The 21102-nt window shown below is 35.3% G+C and overlaps 1 protein-coding gene across 1 annotated transcript in view; it reads right to left on the reverse strand.

The window, feature by feature from the left end:
- LOC127854717 (uncharacterized) overlaps positions 1-21102 on the reverse strand; it is a 150782-nt gene that overhangs the window by 110624 nt on the left and 19056 nt on the right. The window contains exons 6-12 of the mRNA XM_052389775.1: positions 11223-11396; positions 9938-10065; positions 9093-9249; positions 8429-8553; positions 7756-8096; positions 7338-7431; positions 3991-4108 (exon numbers count right to left, since the gene is read on the reverse strand). Coding sequence (XP_052245735.1) covers positions 3991-4108; positions 7338-7431; positions 7756-8096; positions 8429-8553; positions 9093-9249; positions 9938-10065; positions 11223-11396 — 1137 coding nt within the window. The remainder of the gene's footprint in view (positions 1-3990; positions 4109-7337; positions 7432-7755; positions 8097-8428; positions 8554-9092; positions 9250-9937; positions 10066-11222; positions 11397-21102) is intronic.

Consider the following 21102-nt stretch of genomic DNA (forward strand, 5'->3'; position numbering starts at 1 on the left):
GTAATTTTTGGCTTAGACACAGCATGGAATCAGATAAGAGAATAGCCAGTCCCTATCAGTCCTCCATCTAAGCCTAACTAAGGGGTGTTGATATACTTTTGATTTGTTCAGGAAAATTGCCATCTATTTGAGAAACACAGATAGGAAGTTATTTTTTGAAAACAAGCAGCATCAGCAACTGACTTTTAAAGCTAGATTTTAGGTACATGTACACATGTATCAAGTGAACAACATTAAGACTTATTATTCTAGTGTAAAATGTCTTGAAATACTTTCAGCATGAAGTATTGTGTGATGAAAAAAATGTGTATTTACTACAATGTGTATATCAACAATAAGTTTGTTGCAAAGGAGATTAAAAGTGGGTGGTTAAAGACATATAAAGTGATATGGTCTAGTTCAACAACTGCCTGTATTTTTGGAATACTGAAGAACAGTCTGTTGTAACAGGTTTGTATTTTCAATTCTGCATCCCTTTTTTATTTAGTTTATTGAATTAATTATGATCATTATCATATTTATGTATTGTCACTGGGAACTGTAAATGGATGAGTAAATGTAATGCAATTTTAAGGAAAAACAACACCATTTGAATTATTATGGCTGTATTTTATGGTTATTGTCATCTTAAAGTTATTTATACCTATTTTTGGTCATTAATGAACAGATTTTTTCCCCCATATTAAATGAGAACTTTTAAATTTAAAGGTTAAACCCCATGGTGACCGTGAAATTTACATTGATCAGAAGATCATTTGAAAAGAATGTGCATCATCGCATCGCCTGCCAAAAAAGGGAGACTACCTGATGTATGGACTTGAATACCAGGTTTTACCCTGCACAAGCTGGCCGACATGAGGAGAACAGGAGTGGGAAAACCGCGCACTCTCCTTGACCAAGATAAGCTGGATTTGTTTAGAGGTAAAACTATACAGGGTACTGGTTATTGCATTTTAAAGGTGTTAAACTTGCGACCAGTCCAAACAGCAAAATGAGACCACGTATCTTGGTACATTTTCGAACAGTATTTTCTATCAAACGTATTTATTTATGAAAAGCGTTAAGTCACATGTGATCAGGGGATTAAAATTGCAAAATAAACAACCAAAAACAACAAGCAAACAAACTAGTTTTGATTTAAATTTATAATTTTATAGCAACGAGATTACCATAACAGCAATATTCAACACTTACATTATAAAATATCTTTCAGGACCTGATAAAATAAGATCATGCATGAGACACATCGCGCAAAGGCCATGACAGTATAATAGTTGCAAAGAAGTTTGACCGGCTGGTGGCAGACGTGGAGAGAAAGATGAGAGCTGAACTCCGCCGCCTCAAAGAAATGCTGACAGGCCTTGATTGATATGCATCTTTCTTATGTATATAGCTGTTCGTGTGTATATACTCTACATGTTATTACATGTATAGTATGCTATTATTTTTTGTTTATTTATAATCAAATTATGTTTATATTTATTTCATCAAATTGCCATTGATATTTAATTACTCATGTATGTTAAAAAATGTTGGTGTACATTAAAGTATAAAATTGAATTATCTTGTCATTATTAAAATACACAAATATATATATTATGTTTATATAATTATTGGTTTTTATTGCATATCTGAATTAAAAAAAACTTTTAACAGCATATAATTGAATCAACTGTTAAGGCAAAAGATGCACCTTAAACGCACATGTGTGCTTTTTGCGAGTGTGTTTTTTACTGCCATTCATGTGCATAAATTGTGCGTTATGTGTGGGTTATAACTGCGCTTAAAGTGAGTTAAATGTGCGCTTTTTAAAATAAAAAAGCGCACATTTAACTCGCTGAAAAGCGCAGTTTTAACCCACTTAAAAGCTCACATTTTACACACATGTGCGCTTTATAATGTGGGTTATAACTGCGCTTAAAGTGAGTTAAATGTGCGTTTTTTAAATAAAAAAGCGCACATTTAACTCGCGAAAAGCGCACGTTTAACGCACATAAAAGCGCACATTTAATACACATGTGCGCTTTTATGTGGGTTATAACTGCGCTTAAAGTGAGTTAAATGTGCGCTTTTAAATAAAAAAGCGCACATTAAACTCACAAAAAGCGCACATTTAACCCACTTAAAAGCGCACATTTTACACATATATATGGCAGTAAAAAACGCACTTATAAAAAGCGCACGTTGAACGCACATTTAACGCACATAAAAGCGCACATTTAACACACATGTGCGCTTTTATGTGGGTTATAACTGCGCTTTAAGTGAGTTAAATGTGCGCTTTTAAAATATAAAAGCTCACATTTAACTCACGAAAAGCGCACATTTAACACACTTAAAAGCGCACATTTTACACACATAAATGGCAGTCAAAAACGCACTTATAAAAAGCACACGTTTAACGCACATAAAGCGCACATTTTACACACATAAATGGCATTCAAAAACGCACTTATAAAAAGCGCACGTTAAACGCACATAAAGCGCACATTTATCCACAAAAAGCGCACATTTTCTTGTTTGTTTGTTTTTGTTAAAAACTCACTCTGTAAGAAAAAGCGCACATGAAACGCAGTGCCAATACCGCCACGTTTAACACATGCAAAACGTACTAAAAATGTACATTTCACACACTTTTTTGAGAAGGGTTATAATGCAAGACGGCATTGTGGGCTGCACGCTTTACCCAAACACACCCAAAATACTCATAATTTTGACTCATTATGGCATGTTTGTCCATATTTTGGGACTTTTTGTCCATATTTTTGGACTTTTTTAATCAAGCGAATTATAAATAATGATTTTGTGCTGATAAGAAGTCATTAGGGTTTGGGTTAGGATTAGTTTCTTATTCTTAAGATACCACCTTTTTCTTAATATTGCTTCACTTGATTAAAAAACAAGAGATGTGTTTGTCAGAAACACAATGCCCCCTAATGCACCGCGTTGTTTTTTTTCCTTTGACATTGAAGGATGACCTTGACCTTTCAGCACTCAAAATGTGCAGCTCCATGAGATACACATGCATGCCAAATATCAAGTTGCTATGTTCAATATTTCAAAAGTTATTGCAAAACTTTACTATATTAAAGTTTTAAATTTTCGACCTTTGACCTTGAAGGATGACCTTGACCTTTCACCACTCAAAATGTGCAGCTCCATGAGATACATATGCATGCCAAATATCAAGTTGCTATGTTCAATATTTCAAAAGTTATTGCAAAACTTTACTATATTAAAGTTTTAAATTTTTGACCTTTGACTTTGAAGGATGACCTTGACCTTTCACCACTCAAAATGTGCAGCTCCATGAGATACACATGCATGCAAAATATCAAGTTGCTATGTTCAATATTTCAAAAGTTATTGCCAACTTTACTATATTAAAGTTTTAAATTGTTGACCTTGAAGGATTGACTTGACCTTGACCTTTCACCACTCAAAATGTGCAGCTCCATGAGATACACATGCATGCCAAATATCAAGTTGCTATGTTCAATATTTCAAAAGTTATTGCAAAACTTTACTATATTAAAGTTTTCAATTTTTGACCTTGAAGGATTTACTTGACCTTGACCTTTCACCACTCAAAATGTGCAGCTCCATGAGATACACATGCATGTCAAATATCAAGTTGCTATGTTCAATATTTCAACAGTTATTGCAAAACTTTACTGTAAGGTTAAAGTTTTGGGACAGAACGACAGACAGACAGGCCAAAAACAATATACCCCCGATCTATCGATCCGGGGGCATAATAAAAAAATATGGACAAACATGCCATAATGAGTCAAAATTATGAGTATTTGGGTAGCAGTTGGGTGTATTTGGGTACATCGTGTATTTGGGTGTATTTGGGGTGTATTTGGGTAAATCTTGCCACCTGACATTGTTGGATGGGGTAATGATGTCAAAAAACGTTGTTGAGTCCGAAAAGGAAAGGGTAGGATATTTTGAGGCAATATGACCAGATCTTGACTGCGCACAAACCTGGTCTGGACAGCCAGGTATTACACCCTTGGCCTCCTTGTTTTCATTCAGGTCCCAGGTATTGAGTTGAATGGACACGTCTTCAATGCAGCCGTCAAACCCTTGCTTGGTCACATCACTGAGATTAGAGTAACAAAATACTCAGATGGTTTTACAGCAGAATTTTTTTAAGATTTTTGGAAAGATTTAGGCCACTTTATAGTGAGAAGCCTCAACTATGGTTTTACCTCTGGAACCATGTCAATTACTCAAAAACAAGGTATAATCACATGTATACCTAAAGATAATAAACCCAGACATTTTTTTAAAAACCTAAGGCCATTAACACTTTTAAATGTAGTTTACAAGCTTGCATCTGGGACTATTGCTAACAGATTAAAAACTATCCTTGATACTCTTATTTCTAAAGATCAGACAGGATTTATTAAAGGCAGATATATTGGTGAGAATACCAGACTTTTATATGACATTATGCAATATACAGAAGATAACAATATCCCTGGACTCTTGATGACCATCGACTTTGAAAAGGCGTTCGATACCCTTGAATTTGATTTTATAGAAAAAACATTAGATTATTTTAATTTTGGTACAACATTGAAAAAATGGATTTCACTTTTCCTACATAATACCTTGACGGCAATTCAAATCAATGGGTTTTTGTCAGAATTTATAACAATTCAAAGAGGTTGCAGACAAGGAGATCCAATAAGTTCCTATATCTTCATTCTGTGTGCTGAAATTTTGGCAATTAAAATAAGAAATTGTAATGAAATTAAAGGAATAGTGATAGAAAATATTGAATATAAAATTTCTCAGTTTGCTGATGATACATCTCTCTTTCTGGATGGCACAGATGTTTCCCTTAATGCTACCCTCGATCTTTTAAATAACTTTGCCTTATGTTCTGGATTGAAAATCAATTATGACAAAACAAACCTTATATGGATTGGCTCCAAAAAGTTTAGCATACAATCAATAAAAACTAAATATAAACTAGTCTGGGGCACAACAAACTTTAAAGTTTTAGGAATATTATTTGATGTTGATTTAAAGAAAATAATAGAAATAAACTTCACGAGTAAACTGGAAAAGCTGCACAATATCATAAATGTTTGGAAAAGAAGAAATTTAACACCCCTAGGAAAGATAACAGTTGTTAAATCACTACTACTTCCCCTTTTAACACACCTGTTTGTAGCTCTTCCTAGCCCAGGAGAAAAAGTTTTAAAACAAATAAATAGCCTTTTTTCCAATTTTATATGGGATGGACCAGCAAAAATTAAACAAACTATTGCTATTAAATCATATGATGATGGAGGAGTTGCCATGACTGATATATATGCTTTTGAAAAAACTATGAAAATGACATGGTTAAGGAAAATTGTATCAAGTAATGGAAAATGTTTCCAACTTGTATATTCTATGTTTGATGTGAAGAAAATGTTTAATTTAGGAAAAAAATACATAGAAAAAATTATGATAAGTTTAAAAAATTGTTTTTGGAGAGATGTCCTTACATGTTACATTGAGTATATTAATAAACAAAATGTCAGTAAGTGTGAAGATATCCTTGATATGCCGTTATTTTATAACCACAATTTTAAGATAGGTGGGAATATTATATATAACAAAAAAATGTATGATAGGGGAATTAGATATGTAAGAGATATAATGTGCACTTCTGGAGAATTTTTAAAACAATCTGTATTAGAAACTCTCATTGGCGTTAAAATTAACTTTCTTTTTTATGAAGGTTTAATTAGAACTGTGAATGCATTTATCAGGCTATCAGGACTTCCATTTATTAAAAATGTGCATTTATATCATTTTACTTGAACAACATTGTATTTGGATATAATCAAAACAAACTTGTCTATAAATGTTTTAGCTATAATACAGATATACCCACTTGCCATTTAAAATGGAATACACTTTTTAATAACGTTGAATGGACAAAAGTGCATGCACTTGTTTTTATTATATCTAAAGACACTTACACTCAGTGGTTCCAGACAAGAATTGTTCACAGAATCCTAGGAACCAAATCTTTGTTATTTAAAATGAACATTGTTCATGACAATTTATGTTCTTTCTGTAAAGAAAATGAAGAAACCCTATTACATATATTCTGGGACTGCATTTTCACAAAGAGAATTGTTAATTATGTTGTAGATTTTTTAAGATCCCATAATGTGCAAAAATGTACTGATATTTCATGTCAAACAATGTTATTTGGTTGTACAAGTATTAACATGACTGATATTAATATTCTTATTCTTGAAATTAAAAAGTATACATTTGTATGCCAGAGAAAGGGTCTATTACCTTCAATAAGGGGGCTGAATAATTATCTTTGCGTAGCATGGGAGATTCAATCTAATACTAAATGTAAAGAAAAGAAACTACTTAATTGGTCAATTGTAAAACTTTTTGTAGATCAATAGAACAGTGTTATTGTAAATTGTGTTGTTTACTTAAAATATTTAATACCATGGTCGTTTGATTAATGTTTTTAATTGTCTGAAGTCAAAACGTTTGATTAAAGCTTATGTTTTTCTGAAGTCCAAACAATTGTCTTTTTTGTTTCATAACATCGCATGTATGTGTCTGTGTATGTGTGAACTGTAGGATTGTGTCTATATAATGGAATGCATGGATTTTATTTACCTCTATTATATTATTCATTTGAATTGTTAAACAACTATATTATATACTAACAGAATAACATGAAATCTAATGATACACTTTGTAATGTATGGAGGTGAATAAACGCTATAAATTCAAAAAAAAAACAAAAAAAAAAAAAAAAAACAAACAAACAACAAAATACTGTGAGTGATCGCTTCATAAATATACACAGTGATAAACTGAGATTAGAGTAACAAAATACTGTGAGTACTGTGAGTGATCGCTTCATAAATATACACAGTGTTAAAACGCTCATAAATGATCCAGGTATTAAGTAAACATTTGGATACCGCAGGTATCCATTAAAACAATATCATCGTGATGTATTAAAAAATGTATAACAATGTAAGTATCAAATTTAAGAACAGAATGAACATATTCCCTGGGCGTATATAAAGAAAGCTTTTCAGTGAAGTCTTCTTTTACCTTGTATTAAAGGTAAAATTTAGTTTTAATGTTTGATATAAATGGAATTCTGCATTCAAAAACTATAAAATATAAATAATTTTAGAAACATTCACTTATTCTACACTTTTTATTAAAAACACATAAACGGGAAATGTTCAAAGACTTAGGAGGAAATGAAATGAATTTTAGGTGTTTTCTTAAGTTTATTCTAACGAGTTTTGAGAAAACAAGTGAAAGCTTTCCCCTACCTGAATGGGAGGATAACTCCAGGGTAACCTCCAATAGAGATGTCATCATTGACTTCTAGCTGTGTCAGACGGCCTAGTGAGTCCACTGGACCCACTGGAACACATACACAAACATCACATTGAGAGCAATTATTTACTTGATTGGGTAACCACCATTTTTAATAGCTGACTTGATGGGGAGACACACCGCACAATGCAACATTCTTAATTATTATACAATACAGGGGTCTAAATTATATACAAACTCAGGGGATTAAATAACCTACCCCCCTTACCAAGTTCACCAAGACTCTTTACATTTAAATAGATCAAGGAAAGTTTGCAAATTATTTATAAGGCAATCTTGGAATTCATAATGCAAAAATAAGCTGAATAGAGGCACGCCAAACATAAACACAAAGAATCCTGTCCAACATACCCCCTTCAGAATCAACGAAGAGCATTCCTGTCTTGTTGACCCTGTTGACCTGCACGTAATGCCAGTTTCCGTCGTTGACCTCCTTAAAGCCGTATGTTATCTGGACACGACCCCCACCAAGGTCGTACTGGTATAGTACCAGCCCATCGCGTAACTCAACCGATATGAAGTTTCGGTTCTTGCTAGCGAAGAGCAGTAAGCCGTTTGGTGCGTAAGTCTTGAATTTCATTGTAATCTGAACTTTAACAGCCGGTTTCCAGCCCGTCTGAGAGGTACTCAGAACGACGTAACCACTTCCATCAAAGCGGAAACCATTGGAAACAAGCTGTGTATAAATGTCCCTAAAATTGAATACTTTTGTGAATTTTCCAAAACATAAAGCTGGCAAAAAACGCACATTTATCTTGTTCTTCACATGTTATATTTTTCAAACTGTTACTTTGTACAAAACCGTGTGTAATCAATTCATATAAATATAAATTTCGTTAATTTACATAAAATAAGCTGCAAAGAAAATTTAGAACGATGCTTCAAAAACATTTAAACCTTTCATATTTGTACGAAACTTTTATGGGCATTTACAAAATAAGCTTGAACTCCAACAAACACAAATTGTCGATCAAAATATTTCTGAAACACAGATACAAATCAAAGTGATGTTTAAATTGCCAACCTTTCTCTAGCACCCTTGTAGTTGTTCTCTCCCTCTTTGAAGTTCCACAGACTCATTGGTCTGTCATCAAACGTTATGTCCTTAATTGCACCAACAAATTGGTTGCGTGTAACCTCATTGGATATCTAAAAAGGACATAAAAAACTGTTGAAGTATTGGTCTTGTTGTATATTATGAAGTCATCTGTAGCATAGAATAAAAATTTAACTGAATAACAAAATACATATTAACAAATTACCACAGGGATGTGATTTTCAATTAAACCTTGAGGAACAAAAATACCTGATGTTCCCGAAAAGGATTTTCCTGAATTTTTAATTTTTAATAAATTTCAAAGAAAAGTTATGAATATTTTGTAGAGCCAGAGGGGTGTTGAAATGGATAAAATCTGCAGAAAGTAGCAAAATTCGCAACAACAAGCCTGGTTCTGGAACAAACAACTGGGCTTAATGAATGTGTCTTAGTGTCATCACAGATTAGCCGGCACAGTCTGCACAGGCTAATGAGTCACAACTCTTTCTGCTTTTATGGAATTTTTCTTTTAAATGGGATCTCTTCTAAATGAAAACCGAATGTAAGCAAAAACTCTGAAGAAATTTGCCGCACATGCATTTAGCCCAGCTTTCCTAGATGAGGACCCAATGTGAGCTTATCTTCTCGTTACCATGTTGGCATCTGCTGGCAGACCACCTGCGTAGAACTTTGTGGTCAGAGGATGAAGATCCATCAATGTGTTGGTCCCCTTGGACATGCCGAACACCGTGCCAAGTGGCCCTAGCTGGGCATCTTGCAAAATGGTGAGGGTACTGGCCTTGCCAATGCTGAAATGGAAAGGAAAGTATTCAAATAGCATTAATAATGAATGTGCTTGATGCAAGATTAATTATCAAAACCTCCAAAAACTCCAAAAATACTTTTAAGGAAAGTTTTGGTTATCTTCTCCTGCATTTCCCAGCAAATGTCATGCATAAGTTTTATTTCAATTCTTTCAATAAGAAACAATATGAAGAATATGTTTTGTTTTGTTTCACAGTCTAAATAAGTGTATTTTGCTAATCATATCCAGATTTGTTTTTTATTGCTTGAGAGAAAATAAAAAAAAGTGAAATTAAAATAAAGCTCAACCAGAAGGAGGCAAAGCATATAATGTTATGAGGTCCCTAGTTTATGGTAAGTTACCAACCGATAAATATAACAAACCCATCAATACAAAATATGCAAACTCTTATAAAAAAAAATACAGTGCAGAACTTATGGATATAAGCCTTATCACTATCCCACCATTTTATTGTGAATACAAGAAAACCAATATTTAATTCAGGTTATATATTGACAGTTCCTTTTTGCTAAGTTTAAATTCCACCCTTTCACTGGTTTGGTCAACAGCACATCAAAGGCATACAAACATCTATAAAAAATCACCTTACCTTACAATATTTGAGAATAAATTTCTAAATATACACTATTAACAGAACAAATCAAAGATATATAAGGTCATTAACGACCTACCGTTTGGCTATGACCTTGTACCACTTCCCATCGGCCACATAGTGTTGATGGTTCACCTTGACCAGGCCAGAGTTCAGGTCATACTTCAACACTGCCTGACCATTCTCGATCTCCAATGACATGTAGTCCTGAAAAACACAACAAGTTTGCAAAAAGTTTCACTAAAAAATGTTATTGATCATGAATTCCCTTTGTAGGTGATTGGTGTAAGTGTTAAAATTAAAACATTGTGCAACTTTTAAACATGTAAAAATCATTTCACCATGTCATCTTGTTTTTTTTATGTATGATCTCGAGTCAGGATCAGATTCATGCAGTTAAAGTTAACTTGCTTAATTTTTTGCACTTGCCTGTGCTTTCTATTAGGTCCACGTGTTATTATAATTGATAACCGAGAACTTCACAATCATGGGAAAAACCCATTCTTTGCTTGACGCATTTCCATTCGGTTCTGTATAACCCCACAAACAATGTCATTTGTGCATGCTCTCTTTCCTTTTTTCTGGCTGAATTGCTAAGAGCAGGATGTCCTAGCTTGAGCCTCGCTTATTAATAATATAACGATTATACATAAGAACAACATCATGTTCCTGATGCTGCCAGAAGCCAATCTTGCGTTAACTCATAAATGTTTGGATATCCTTGCGGAAAATCAAAATGGAATATATTGTCCCCCTCTCCCACACACAAAAAAACAACAGCATTTTGTATCTCATCAAATGTTACCAGACCACATCAAACGTTGAAATTTTGGCTATTACTATCTTATAGGTAAACTTTATTTTACAAAGTACATGTATTCATTGATTTTGAGTAGCATAAGGATCTTTAACTGTATGATTGGTAAGAAAGTACTTTACTAAGATTTACTGTAGAGGCATCATTTGTTATAGTAATAACCAAATCATAAATATGAAACCGAATTCAATGCTTTTTTTTGGTGGTCAATAAGATGTCTATAGGAAATGATTTCTGACAAGTTTAATATGTTAAAATTATTAGCGGACTTAAATAAAACAGAGATATTGCTGGGCCTGGTTCTGGTAAATCTTGGTGTTATGCATGTGCGTAGTGTCATTCCAGAGACTGCACCAGCTAATCAGGGACGACACTTTCCACTTTTATGGAATTTTTCGTTTAATGATGTCTCTTCTTACCAAAAATACAGTTTAGTCGGAAAGTGTGGTCCCAGATTAGCCTGAGCGGAAAGCGCATGCTAATCTGGGACCACACATTTCACACATGTATTTAGCCACTTTTTCACACAACGTGGCTCTGACAGTACCTGGTTTGGTTTGTTGCTGCCTGACATCTCGCTGCCCACATACAGTAGGAGACCATTCTCACTCTGAGTCTTAAAGAACAGTGACACCTCACTGTAAGATCCCGCTTGGTCAACGTTGCGCGGTGTACGCAGCTGAACCGTCGTGTTGCCAAGGAAATTGAGACCCATACGGATCTGCAAATATATTAGGAAAATGTTTATAAGTACAATACAATATCTGTTGTCAATGTTTAAGTATATTTTTTAATTACATTGACTACATTAATATCTCTTCTTTTTTTGTGACAAGAAATACCGGTATGTTATTTCCTTCAACACATAAGGCGCAACAAAAATAATTGTTTGTTTCCGGTGGCCCGACCCTACCTATTTTTTTGCCGCCGGTCCTAATCTTTTTTTAGCTCAAAATTCGAAAAACATCGGACCGCGTATTTTTCAGCGACGCTCAATAAACTTGTCTACGGTATCCGCATATCATTTTTATTGTTATTGAAGCGCACGTGGTAGCTGGCCAATCAGCAATGAGTTTGCTCACACTTAATATTGGGTCATTCATGCGTAGACACTGTACACTTGGAATACACAGTCAGTTGATCTTGTCTTCCGCCGACAATATAGCGGGCGATGGCAAACGTCATATTTAAAGATTAACAAATCAAAAGAAGCGTACCAATAAATAAATTATTTCTAAGCTGATTACTTAACATCTTTCTCCCGACTATCGATCTGAATTAAAGGATGATAATTAAATAATTAGTTCTATTTCGACGATGTTACACCTTTTTGCCGATTATTGTTTGAAATTAAAAGGTGATAATTAAGTAGTTTTTTACACACAAAAAATGCTATTGTAAAGCAATATGTCAACCAAATTGTATATTTGCTAGGTCTTGCAAGGTCTGCAGTCAAACGATATGCACAATTTATTTAATGTGGCAAACGCGTACAATTTTTCGGACTGTCATTTTCGGATACAATATTTTTCGTTGATTATAATTTATTTTCGAAGTTCTTTATAGAAGAAATAGAACAAGGGACAAAATTGTCACAAAACCAGGTTTTCATTGTGAAAAAAAAATCTGATAAAGGGAAAAAACTCAAACTGAACTTTTGAAATGAACAAACAAAATTAACCCCCTTTGTAAGTTTGTTTTTAAAAAAAATCTATTTTTAGTCGTGGCGACCTTGACATTGGAGATATTGACGTGATTCTTTCGTGCGACACACCGTCCCATGATGGTGAACAAATGTGCCAAATGATTTTAAAATCTCACAATGAATGACATAGTTATGGCCAGAACAAGCTCATTTATGGCCATTTTTGACCTTTGAACTCAAAGTGTGACCTTGATCTTGGAGATATCGACGTAATTATTTCGCGCGACACACCGTCCAATGATGGTGAACAAATGTGCCAAATGATTTTAAAATCTGACAATGAACGACATAGTTATGGCCCGGACAAGCTTGTTCCGCCAGCCCGCCAGCCCGCCAGCCAGCCCGCCAGCCAGCCAGCCCGCCCGCATTCGCCAATCTAATAACCAGTTTTTTCCTTCGGAAAACCTGGTTAATGACGAATGCACATGCGGTGATACGGACGGTGTGGTTTATTATATTTTAAATTGTATTCACCTGAAAATACAATTGGAAAAACTATAAAAAAGAACAATTAGTAAGGGCTCTGGATGGGGTGGAGGATCTGCCCTGTATTCCTGTTGGATTCCTGCGGTTGCGGTTCCAAGACCCCCGGCCTAATTTTCAGGATTTCAAATTTGGAACAATCGACACCCCTATTTAATGTACATCTATAAAATAACTTATGTTTGTACTTTGACAAGTATCATACTAATTATTTCTATATTGAAAAATGTATGTTACATTATGATATGTGATATGCCCTTGTTGTCATTAAAAGAAATATAAACAAGTTGACAGTAAATGTTCATATAATTATTTCAAAACCAGTTTTCGCGCATCAAAAAACAAAAACCTGGTTGGCTCAAAGAAATTTTGGGACAGCGCTAGCCCTGGTTGATAGACCCCACGCCACCAGTACATAATATAATCTGAAAATGTGGTCCTTTGGAAGCATAAACTGCATCCAAGAAATATAATAGCACACCCAGTTTAATTGGGTCTGTTCATGGTGATAATGTTACATGCAACACCACTCTCGTCCCCCTAACATGGCTTTTGGGCTATTTAATATATTATAAATTATAAATAATATAGTATATACTCCATGATCCCAAAGGAACAGAAAGTATAACAACACTGAATCCCTATAGACACTGAGGGTCAAGCTTACTGCGACTTTAGTTATGCCTTTTATTAGTCATAAAATGGACTATTAAAGCCGTTGCCGGAAGTCAACATTAAACTCAGAAATAAGGAAAGCAACAAATGCAAAATTAATGAACAGCAAGTTTTTATTTCATTAAAGCATTTAAGTAAAGCCATATAGCATTACATACATCATCAAATTTATTGTACATACAGTTGTACACAAAAAAATGAAAAGAAGATGCACCATGTACGACATTTTCTAAAAAAAAAAAATTTTTTAAATAAAATTATTTGCCTACCTACCTACCCTAATTTTTTAGGCCATGTCAGTGGAAACAAACATATTTTTTTGTTAGGCCTTACTGATATTCAAACAAGGACATTATTCATGTTGAATAGGCCATTCCATTTTGTGCCTTTAAAACTTATCTGCAGCTTTAAGCTAACAAAATAATTTCCAATAACAAACACACCAGATGTTTTACCACATGCAAACATGAGTAAATTTGGGAAAATGGTTTAATTTTTAAAACATGTAACAGGGGTTTCTGAACGTTTTCAAAGTTTTGCAGATGATTTAAGCAATAAGGGTAATGTACATTTAGATTCACTACTTTTTAAAAAACTTTTTAAAAAGAGTGCCCATGTGTTATGGTACATTTTGGTCAATATAACGAGGTGAAACCACTACCAACTGGGTCCCATTGAAAGCCATGATGTGATATCCATGTAAAATTACTGGAAACAAATAAGACAAGGGCTGTTTGTAAAACATGCATGCCCCCATATGGGCTGTCAGTTGTAGTGGCAGCCATTGTGTGAATACGTTTTTTGTCACTGTGACCTTGACCTTTGACCTAATGTAAGTTATCATCCGGAAACCATTGTAGTATTTCGAGTCACTACGACCTTGACCTTTGACCTAGTGACCTGAAAATCAATAGGGGTCATCTGCCAGTCATGATCAAGGGAGGGGGGTGAGAGGGGGGTATAATGTGGGGTGTGGTAATTTATAAGTTGTTTAAAAAAAAAATAATTTTTTTTGGGGGGGGGGGGCGGGGGGCGTAGGGGGGGGGGGGGGGGGTAGGGGGGAGTGAGAGGGGGGTATAATGTGGGGTGTGGTAATTAATTAGATGTTTAAAAAAACAAGGGCTGTTTGTAAAACATGCATGCCCCCCTATATGGGCTATAAGTTGTAGTAGCAGCCATTGTGTGAATACGTTTTTTGTCACTGTGAACGGTGGTGGTGGTGGTGGTGGTGGTGGTGGTGGTGGTGTTGGTGGTGGTGGTGGTGTAGTGGTGGTGTGTAGTGGTAGTGGTAGTGGTAGTAGTAGTAGTAGTAGTAGTAGTAGTAGTAGTAGTAGTAGTAGTAGCAGAAGCAGTAGCAGTAGTAGTATCATTAAGAATGATCAAATGGGAAAAGGTAACCTAGCACTGGCAGTAAATATGGGGCTCATTTACAAGTCAGATTTGGAATCTCTGCTGTAAAATGAGATTTTAAATGAATTAAAGGGAGGCAAATGCTGTAATAAAAAGGACATGCATAAAAGGTAGTTGTTTCCCTTGTTTGAACCATGCTAAATCCTTAAAATGCCTATTTCCAGTAACTGTGACCTTCATCTGTGACTTTGACCTAGTGACCTCAAAATCAATAGGGGTCATCTGCGAGTCATGATCAATGTACCTATGAAGTTTCATGATCCTAGCCCCAAGCGTTCTTGAGTTATCATCTGGAAACCACCTGGTGGACGGACCAACCCACCGACCGACCGACCGACATGAGCATGGCAATATACCCCCTCTTCTTGGGGGCATAAATATTATTATATATTCCTCCGGTGGGGAGGGGTAGGGGAAGTGGGGGGGGGTGAGAGGGGGTATAATGCGGGGTGGGGTAATTTATTAAATGTTTTAAAAAAAAATTGGGGGGGGGGGGGTTGGGGGGGGGTAGGGGGGGTGGGGGGTGAGTAGGGTATAATGTGTGGTGTGGTAATTAATTAGATGTTTAAAAAAAAAAAAAAATCGGGGAGGGGGGGGGGGATGGGGGGCGGGTAGGGGGGGTAGGGGTGTGAGAGGGGGGTATAATGTGGGGTGTGGTAATTTATAAGATGTTTAAAAAATAAATTGGGAGGGGGGGGTAGGGGGATAGTGGGGGTGAGAGGGGGGTATAATGTGGGGTGTGGTAATTTATTAGATGTTTAAAAAAAAAAAAATTTGGAGGGGGGGGTGGGAGGGTGGGGGGGTAGGGGGGTAGGGGGAGTGAGAGGGGGGTATAATGTGGGGTGTGGTAATTTATTAGATGTTTTTAAAAAAAAAATTGGGGGGGTAGGGGGGAGTGAGAGGGGGGTATAATGTGGGGTGGGGTTATTTATTAGATGTTTAGACAAAAAATTGGGGGGGGGGGGGTGGGGGGTAGGGGGGTGGGGGTGAGAGGGGGTATAATGTGGGGTGTGGTAATTTATTAGATTGTCACGTAATTACGTATTGTTCGTGGGAAACAAACAGTAACAACAAAGTACATTTCTGATTTCTTTGCGTTTTATTTCTGCTTATTAACACAACACAACGTTTCCAAAATGTTTGTCAAATACAAGATACATGCGAAGCCCGCAACGGGCCCATCCCGCGAAAGCCAGCAATAATGCGACTTGTATATTCGGCCGTTCAAGTAAGACTGTCCTTCATACAACGCAGATGCCAATTTATACAATAATGGACAAATAAATTGGGTGACGGCTGTCTGGATGATTGACTTTAACATGAGTTGAATTACCTGATACGGGATGGCTTTATGTGTGACTTACACATCTTGTGCATATATATGCCAATAATTAAGCGAGACCACGTTTGTTTAACTGCATATATGAAAGTTCACCTGTCTTTTAACATGAAAATATACACAAATTAACAGTGCGCATGTGCTTACCATAGACATAACTAATTAGTGAACCCGGCCATGGGCAATAACTTGGTGCATTTTTTCGTCTAATTTGACGACGACATATGATGCCCATTTATGCATTTCTTCATGAAGACAGATATTATGTATTCAGTTACACCGAACATGGAATATACATGAAATACACCAATTATGCGACATGAAATACATCAATTATGCGACACACCTCATTTTCATTAAAGAAAGATTTTATATTTAATGATTTAAAATCTTTAGAAAGATCAAATCCTGAATGACAAGTGTCTTACAATATCATGTATCAATGTTAAATGACGTTGATCGATTGTCCACGTAACACTACAGGCGTTGTTTGACTAGTGACCTCCTGTGCTGTCCATTCGAAGAAGGTATTGCCCGGGTTGAATATGTACCTGTTGCTGTCAAGTAGATGTCTTGGTTTGTTGTTTTCTGTCTATGTTGATTCATGGGTGATGTTATCTACCATTGCTGTCGTGAAGAAGCTCTATCTATCGCCAAGCTGTGTAGGCAAATCGCACGTGGTCGGTTGCACTCATCTGCGTATCAAGGTTCACATCGAGGCTGGATATGTCATCGTGGTTTCTGTTGTTTTTGTCGCTGAACCAGCCGTCATCACGTCGTTGTTTCTGTTGTTGAATCCATCGTGATATTGTCTCTGGATATGGTGTTGATGCGTACCGCGTTGCTTATCAATTGTGACGTATGTTAAAACCTTTGTGATCGCATTGTTGTTTCCGTTGTTGTTGATTGTACTTTTGTTCTTGGTTCCAGCGTCTTCATTTCTCTTGGGACATTAAGATCTTCTATTGGCCATAATGCTCACGAGGTATTAACTATAGCAGTGTTCTCCTTGATGTCTTAGGCCTCGGAAGTATCATTCCAAATGCGTTATCTACGCACGTCAAACAGTTGAACGGCTGCATCTACTCTATAGTGTTTAACGTCACAAGTATTGTGTCCAGTGTTGCGTCACTTGTTGTCCTTCGAAATCTTCTGGCGTTGGTCTTCTTTTAGCGATAGAACCAGGTATTCACTTTGAGAGTAAACGCCGTGATGTTCCATTCTAATTATGTTGTTTGTTTCTTCTATTCGTTGTTGAAGGCGTTGTCTCGCGAAGTCGCTCTTCTTCGGCGTTGTCTTCAAATCTCGATATTTTTATCTGCGTCGTGGTGATACAAGTATCAGTTGTTCAAAATCATGGCAAACATTTATAAATATCCCCTTAGTTATTGTTAAATATCGTCATGACAACTAACTGTGATATCTTATTCAAAAAATATATTCTTTACAACGAAAAAATATTAGTCAATTCCTCGAAACATACTTCGGATAAGTACATGACAGTTTGACATCTGACAAGCCATTTACTTAATATAATTTGTGTACCGCCTTAGGCATAATCATTTTACACACGTGCAGCCAGTAAATTTTTGACAGGCGCGCGCCACTTTATTGACCTAGAGTAATGGGTTATGATAGACGTACCTGTTCATATCATGGTTTCATAAACCTCATCTTTATCACTATAGTTTTGCCGTTGGGCATTGATTTATTGACATGTTTGACCTGTGCACTTGTAAAAATGCGCAAATATGACAAGGCAGACTTTTATATATATGCATTCATAATATAAGAACACGTATCGGCATACTTCAAAATTCAGGTCTTTGCTCCTAATCGAACTACTCAAATAATTCTTATGCGACATCGCATCTTCTGTCCATAGCGTAATTTGCTTCGATGGCACAGGGATAAATTCTCTTACTCATGAGGACGCTAAGGTTTTCAGAACCTCGGGCTCGGTATGTCCGAACGCTGATCAGTCAGCCGTGCTCATAAAATATAATTGTAACCCTTAAACAATTATATTAGAAATTTAATGCGTACATATCGTTATATTTTCACTGCGCTATACGCGTCAGATCGCATTAAATTCTTACTTAAAATTACTCAAGACCTTCAATATTACCGATATCCTACATATATTTGCATCAACACAATGACGTATATACATATTTACATAATATTTTTTTGTGTGTCTGCCCTATTCATATTCGCAATCAACATTATTTTTCTTATTTCCTATTTTCTTTCTTTTACAATTCGGAAAACTATTTTTAAATTTTCCAATAATTTTATTTATTCGTCCTCTTTAATTTTCTTTATCATTCTAATAAACAAAACCCGCCTTATTTTCTTTAATAAAATAATAAACAAAACTGTCTTAAATAATCTAAATTCCTAAATTCTTAATTCTGCCAATGTAAAATACTAGGTAAATTCTTTGAATATTTGTATCATCTCCGAGTTTTTTCTACTATATTAATAAATAAAACCACCGCCAAAGTTTCTTTATTAAAATAATAAACAAAACTATATAAGATATTATTATTTCCTTGTACGTTTTAATTAAATGGAACTTTACAAAAAATACCAACAATTTAAAATGGATTTGTGCGCAAAAGAAACGCACGTTCGTATACAATCTATATTATAATCATACGCAATTTATTCAAAATTCTTTAAATATTCTCAATGATTTGTTCGCCTCTAATTTCATTATTTCTATAACTCAGAAAATTCTGTAAATTTAAATTACTTTCTTTTTTATTTATTTTATTCTTAATTTCCCGATATTTTAGAAAAACTACAGATCAATGAAAAACTGTATGATTTTGATACTTGTAAAATTTGTTCGTACATAATTTATTATCAACGATATTATTTTTAACATCTAACTACATAAAATTCTTTAAAACAATTCTTAAAAATTTCGTTGTCATGACGCCTTTAACTTTCATTTTCTACTTTATAAATTTTGAAATTCCCTCTCCAAGTTTGCCATAATTATTTTAAACAACTGACCTGAATTCATGTCGCGTTGTGGTTGTGATGTTTTCATTTTTTCGGCACGTGATCGCACTTGTGATCGTACTTCGGTCGTATCCATGGTACACGGCTCCATAAAATGTACTGTGTCACGTAATTACGTATTGTTCGTGGGAAACAAACAGTAACAACAAAGTACATTTCTGATTTCTTTGCGTTTTATTTCTGCTTATTAACACAACACAACGTTTCCAAAATGTTTGTCAAATACAAGATACATGCGAAGCCCGCAACGGGCCCATCCCGCGAAAGCCAGCAATAATGCGACTTGTATATTCGGCCGTTCAAGTAAGACTGTCCTTCATACAACGCAGATGCCAATTTATACAATAATGGACAAATAAATTGGGAGACGGCTGTCTGGATGATTGACTTTAACATGAGTTGAATTACCTGATACGGGATGGCTTTATGTGTGACTTACACATCTTGTGCATATATATGCCAATAATTAAGCGAGACCACGTTTGTTTAACTGCATATATGAAAGTTCACCTGTCTTTTAACATGAAAATATACACAAATTAACAGTGCGCATGTGCTTACCATAGACATAACTAATTAGTGAACCCGGCCATGGGCAATAACTTGGTGCATTTTTTCGTCTAATTTGACGACGACATATGATGCCCATTTATGCATTTCTTCATGAAGACAGATATTATGTATTCAGTTACACCGAACAAGGAATATACATGAAATACACCAATTATGCGACATGAAATACATCAATTATGCGACAAGATGATGTTTAAAAAAAATTGGGGGGAAGGGGGTGAGGTTGGGGGGGGGGGGAAGAGATTCCGGTAGGGGTGTGAGGTATTGTTTGGGTGGAATCCATTGTGGTATTCAGGTAAGTGTTGTTTTGTCAAAGTATAAATAAAATGTGATCATAAAAAATAACAAATGATCTCACACTGACATGAACAAATATCCTCTATTGATTAAACATGAAATTTAAACTTATTGCATTTGTTTCCCCTGTATATAAGAAAGATACATGTATTATAGTGTATTACCTCCCCTGTCCTGCTTATATTTATATTAATCAACAAAATTCAACATTAACACAATATTTAATATACAAAATACACAAAAAATCTCATATTCTGATAATATTTTTACTGATCCACTTTATTTTACTCAAAGGATGATGTTTCATTGGACTGATAATTATGGCTTTAGGATTACAGACCAGTTGCTTCAGTTATATTGTTCAGAGTTCGCCCTGTTGGCCGCGTATGCGTTCTTGAGTTATCATCCAAAAACCATTTTACTATTTCGGGTCACCGTGACCTTGACCTTTGACCAAGTGACCTCAAAATCAATAGGGGTCATGTGCGAGTCATGATCAATGTTCCTATGAAGTTTCATGATCCTAGGCCCAAGCGTTCTTGAGTTATCATCCGGAAACCACCTGGTGGACGGATCGACAGACCGACATGAGCAAAGCAATATACCCCCTCTTCTTCAAAGGGGGGCATAATTATGCCATCAATGTAGACTATTTTCTATACCACCCACCTGAATTATGCCATCAATGAAGACTATTTTCTATACTACCCACCTGAATTATGCCATCAATGGAGACTATTTTCTATACCACCCACCTGAATTATGCCATCAACGAAGACTATTTTCTATACCATCCACCTGAAATATGCCATCAATGTAGACTATTTTTTATACCACCCACCTGAATTATGCTATAAATGTAGACTATTTTTATAACACCCACCTGAATTATGCCATCAATGTAGACTATTT

The sequence above is a fragment of the Dreissena polymorpha genome, chromosome 13 (assembly GCF_020536995.1).
Source record: "Dreissena polymorpha isolate Duluth1 chromosome 13, UMN_Dpol_1.0, whole genome shotgun sequence".
In the NCBI taxonomy this organism is placed as follows: domain Eukaryota; kingdom Metazoa; phylum Mollusca; class Bivalvia; order Myida; family Dreissenidae; genus Dreissena; species Dreissena polymorpha.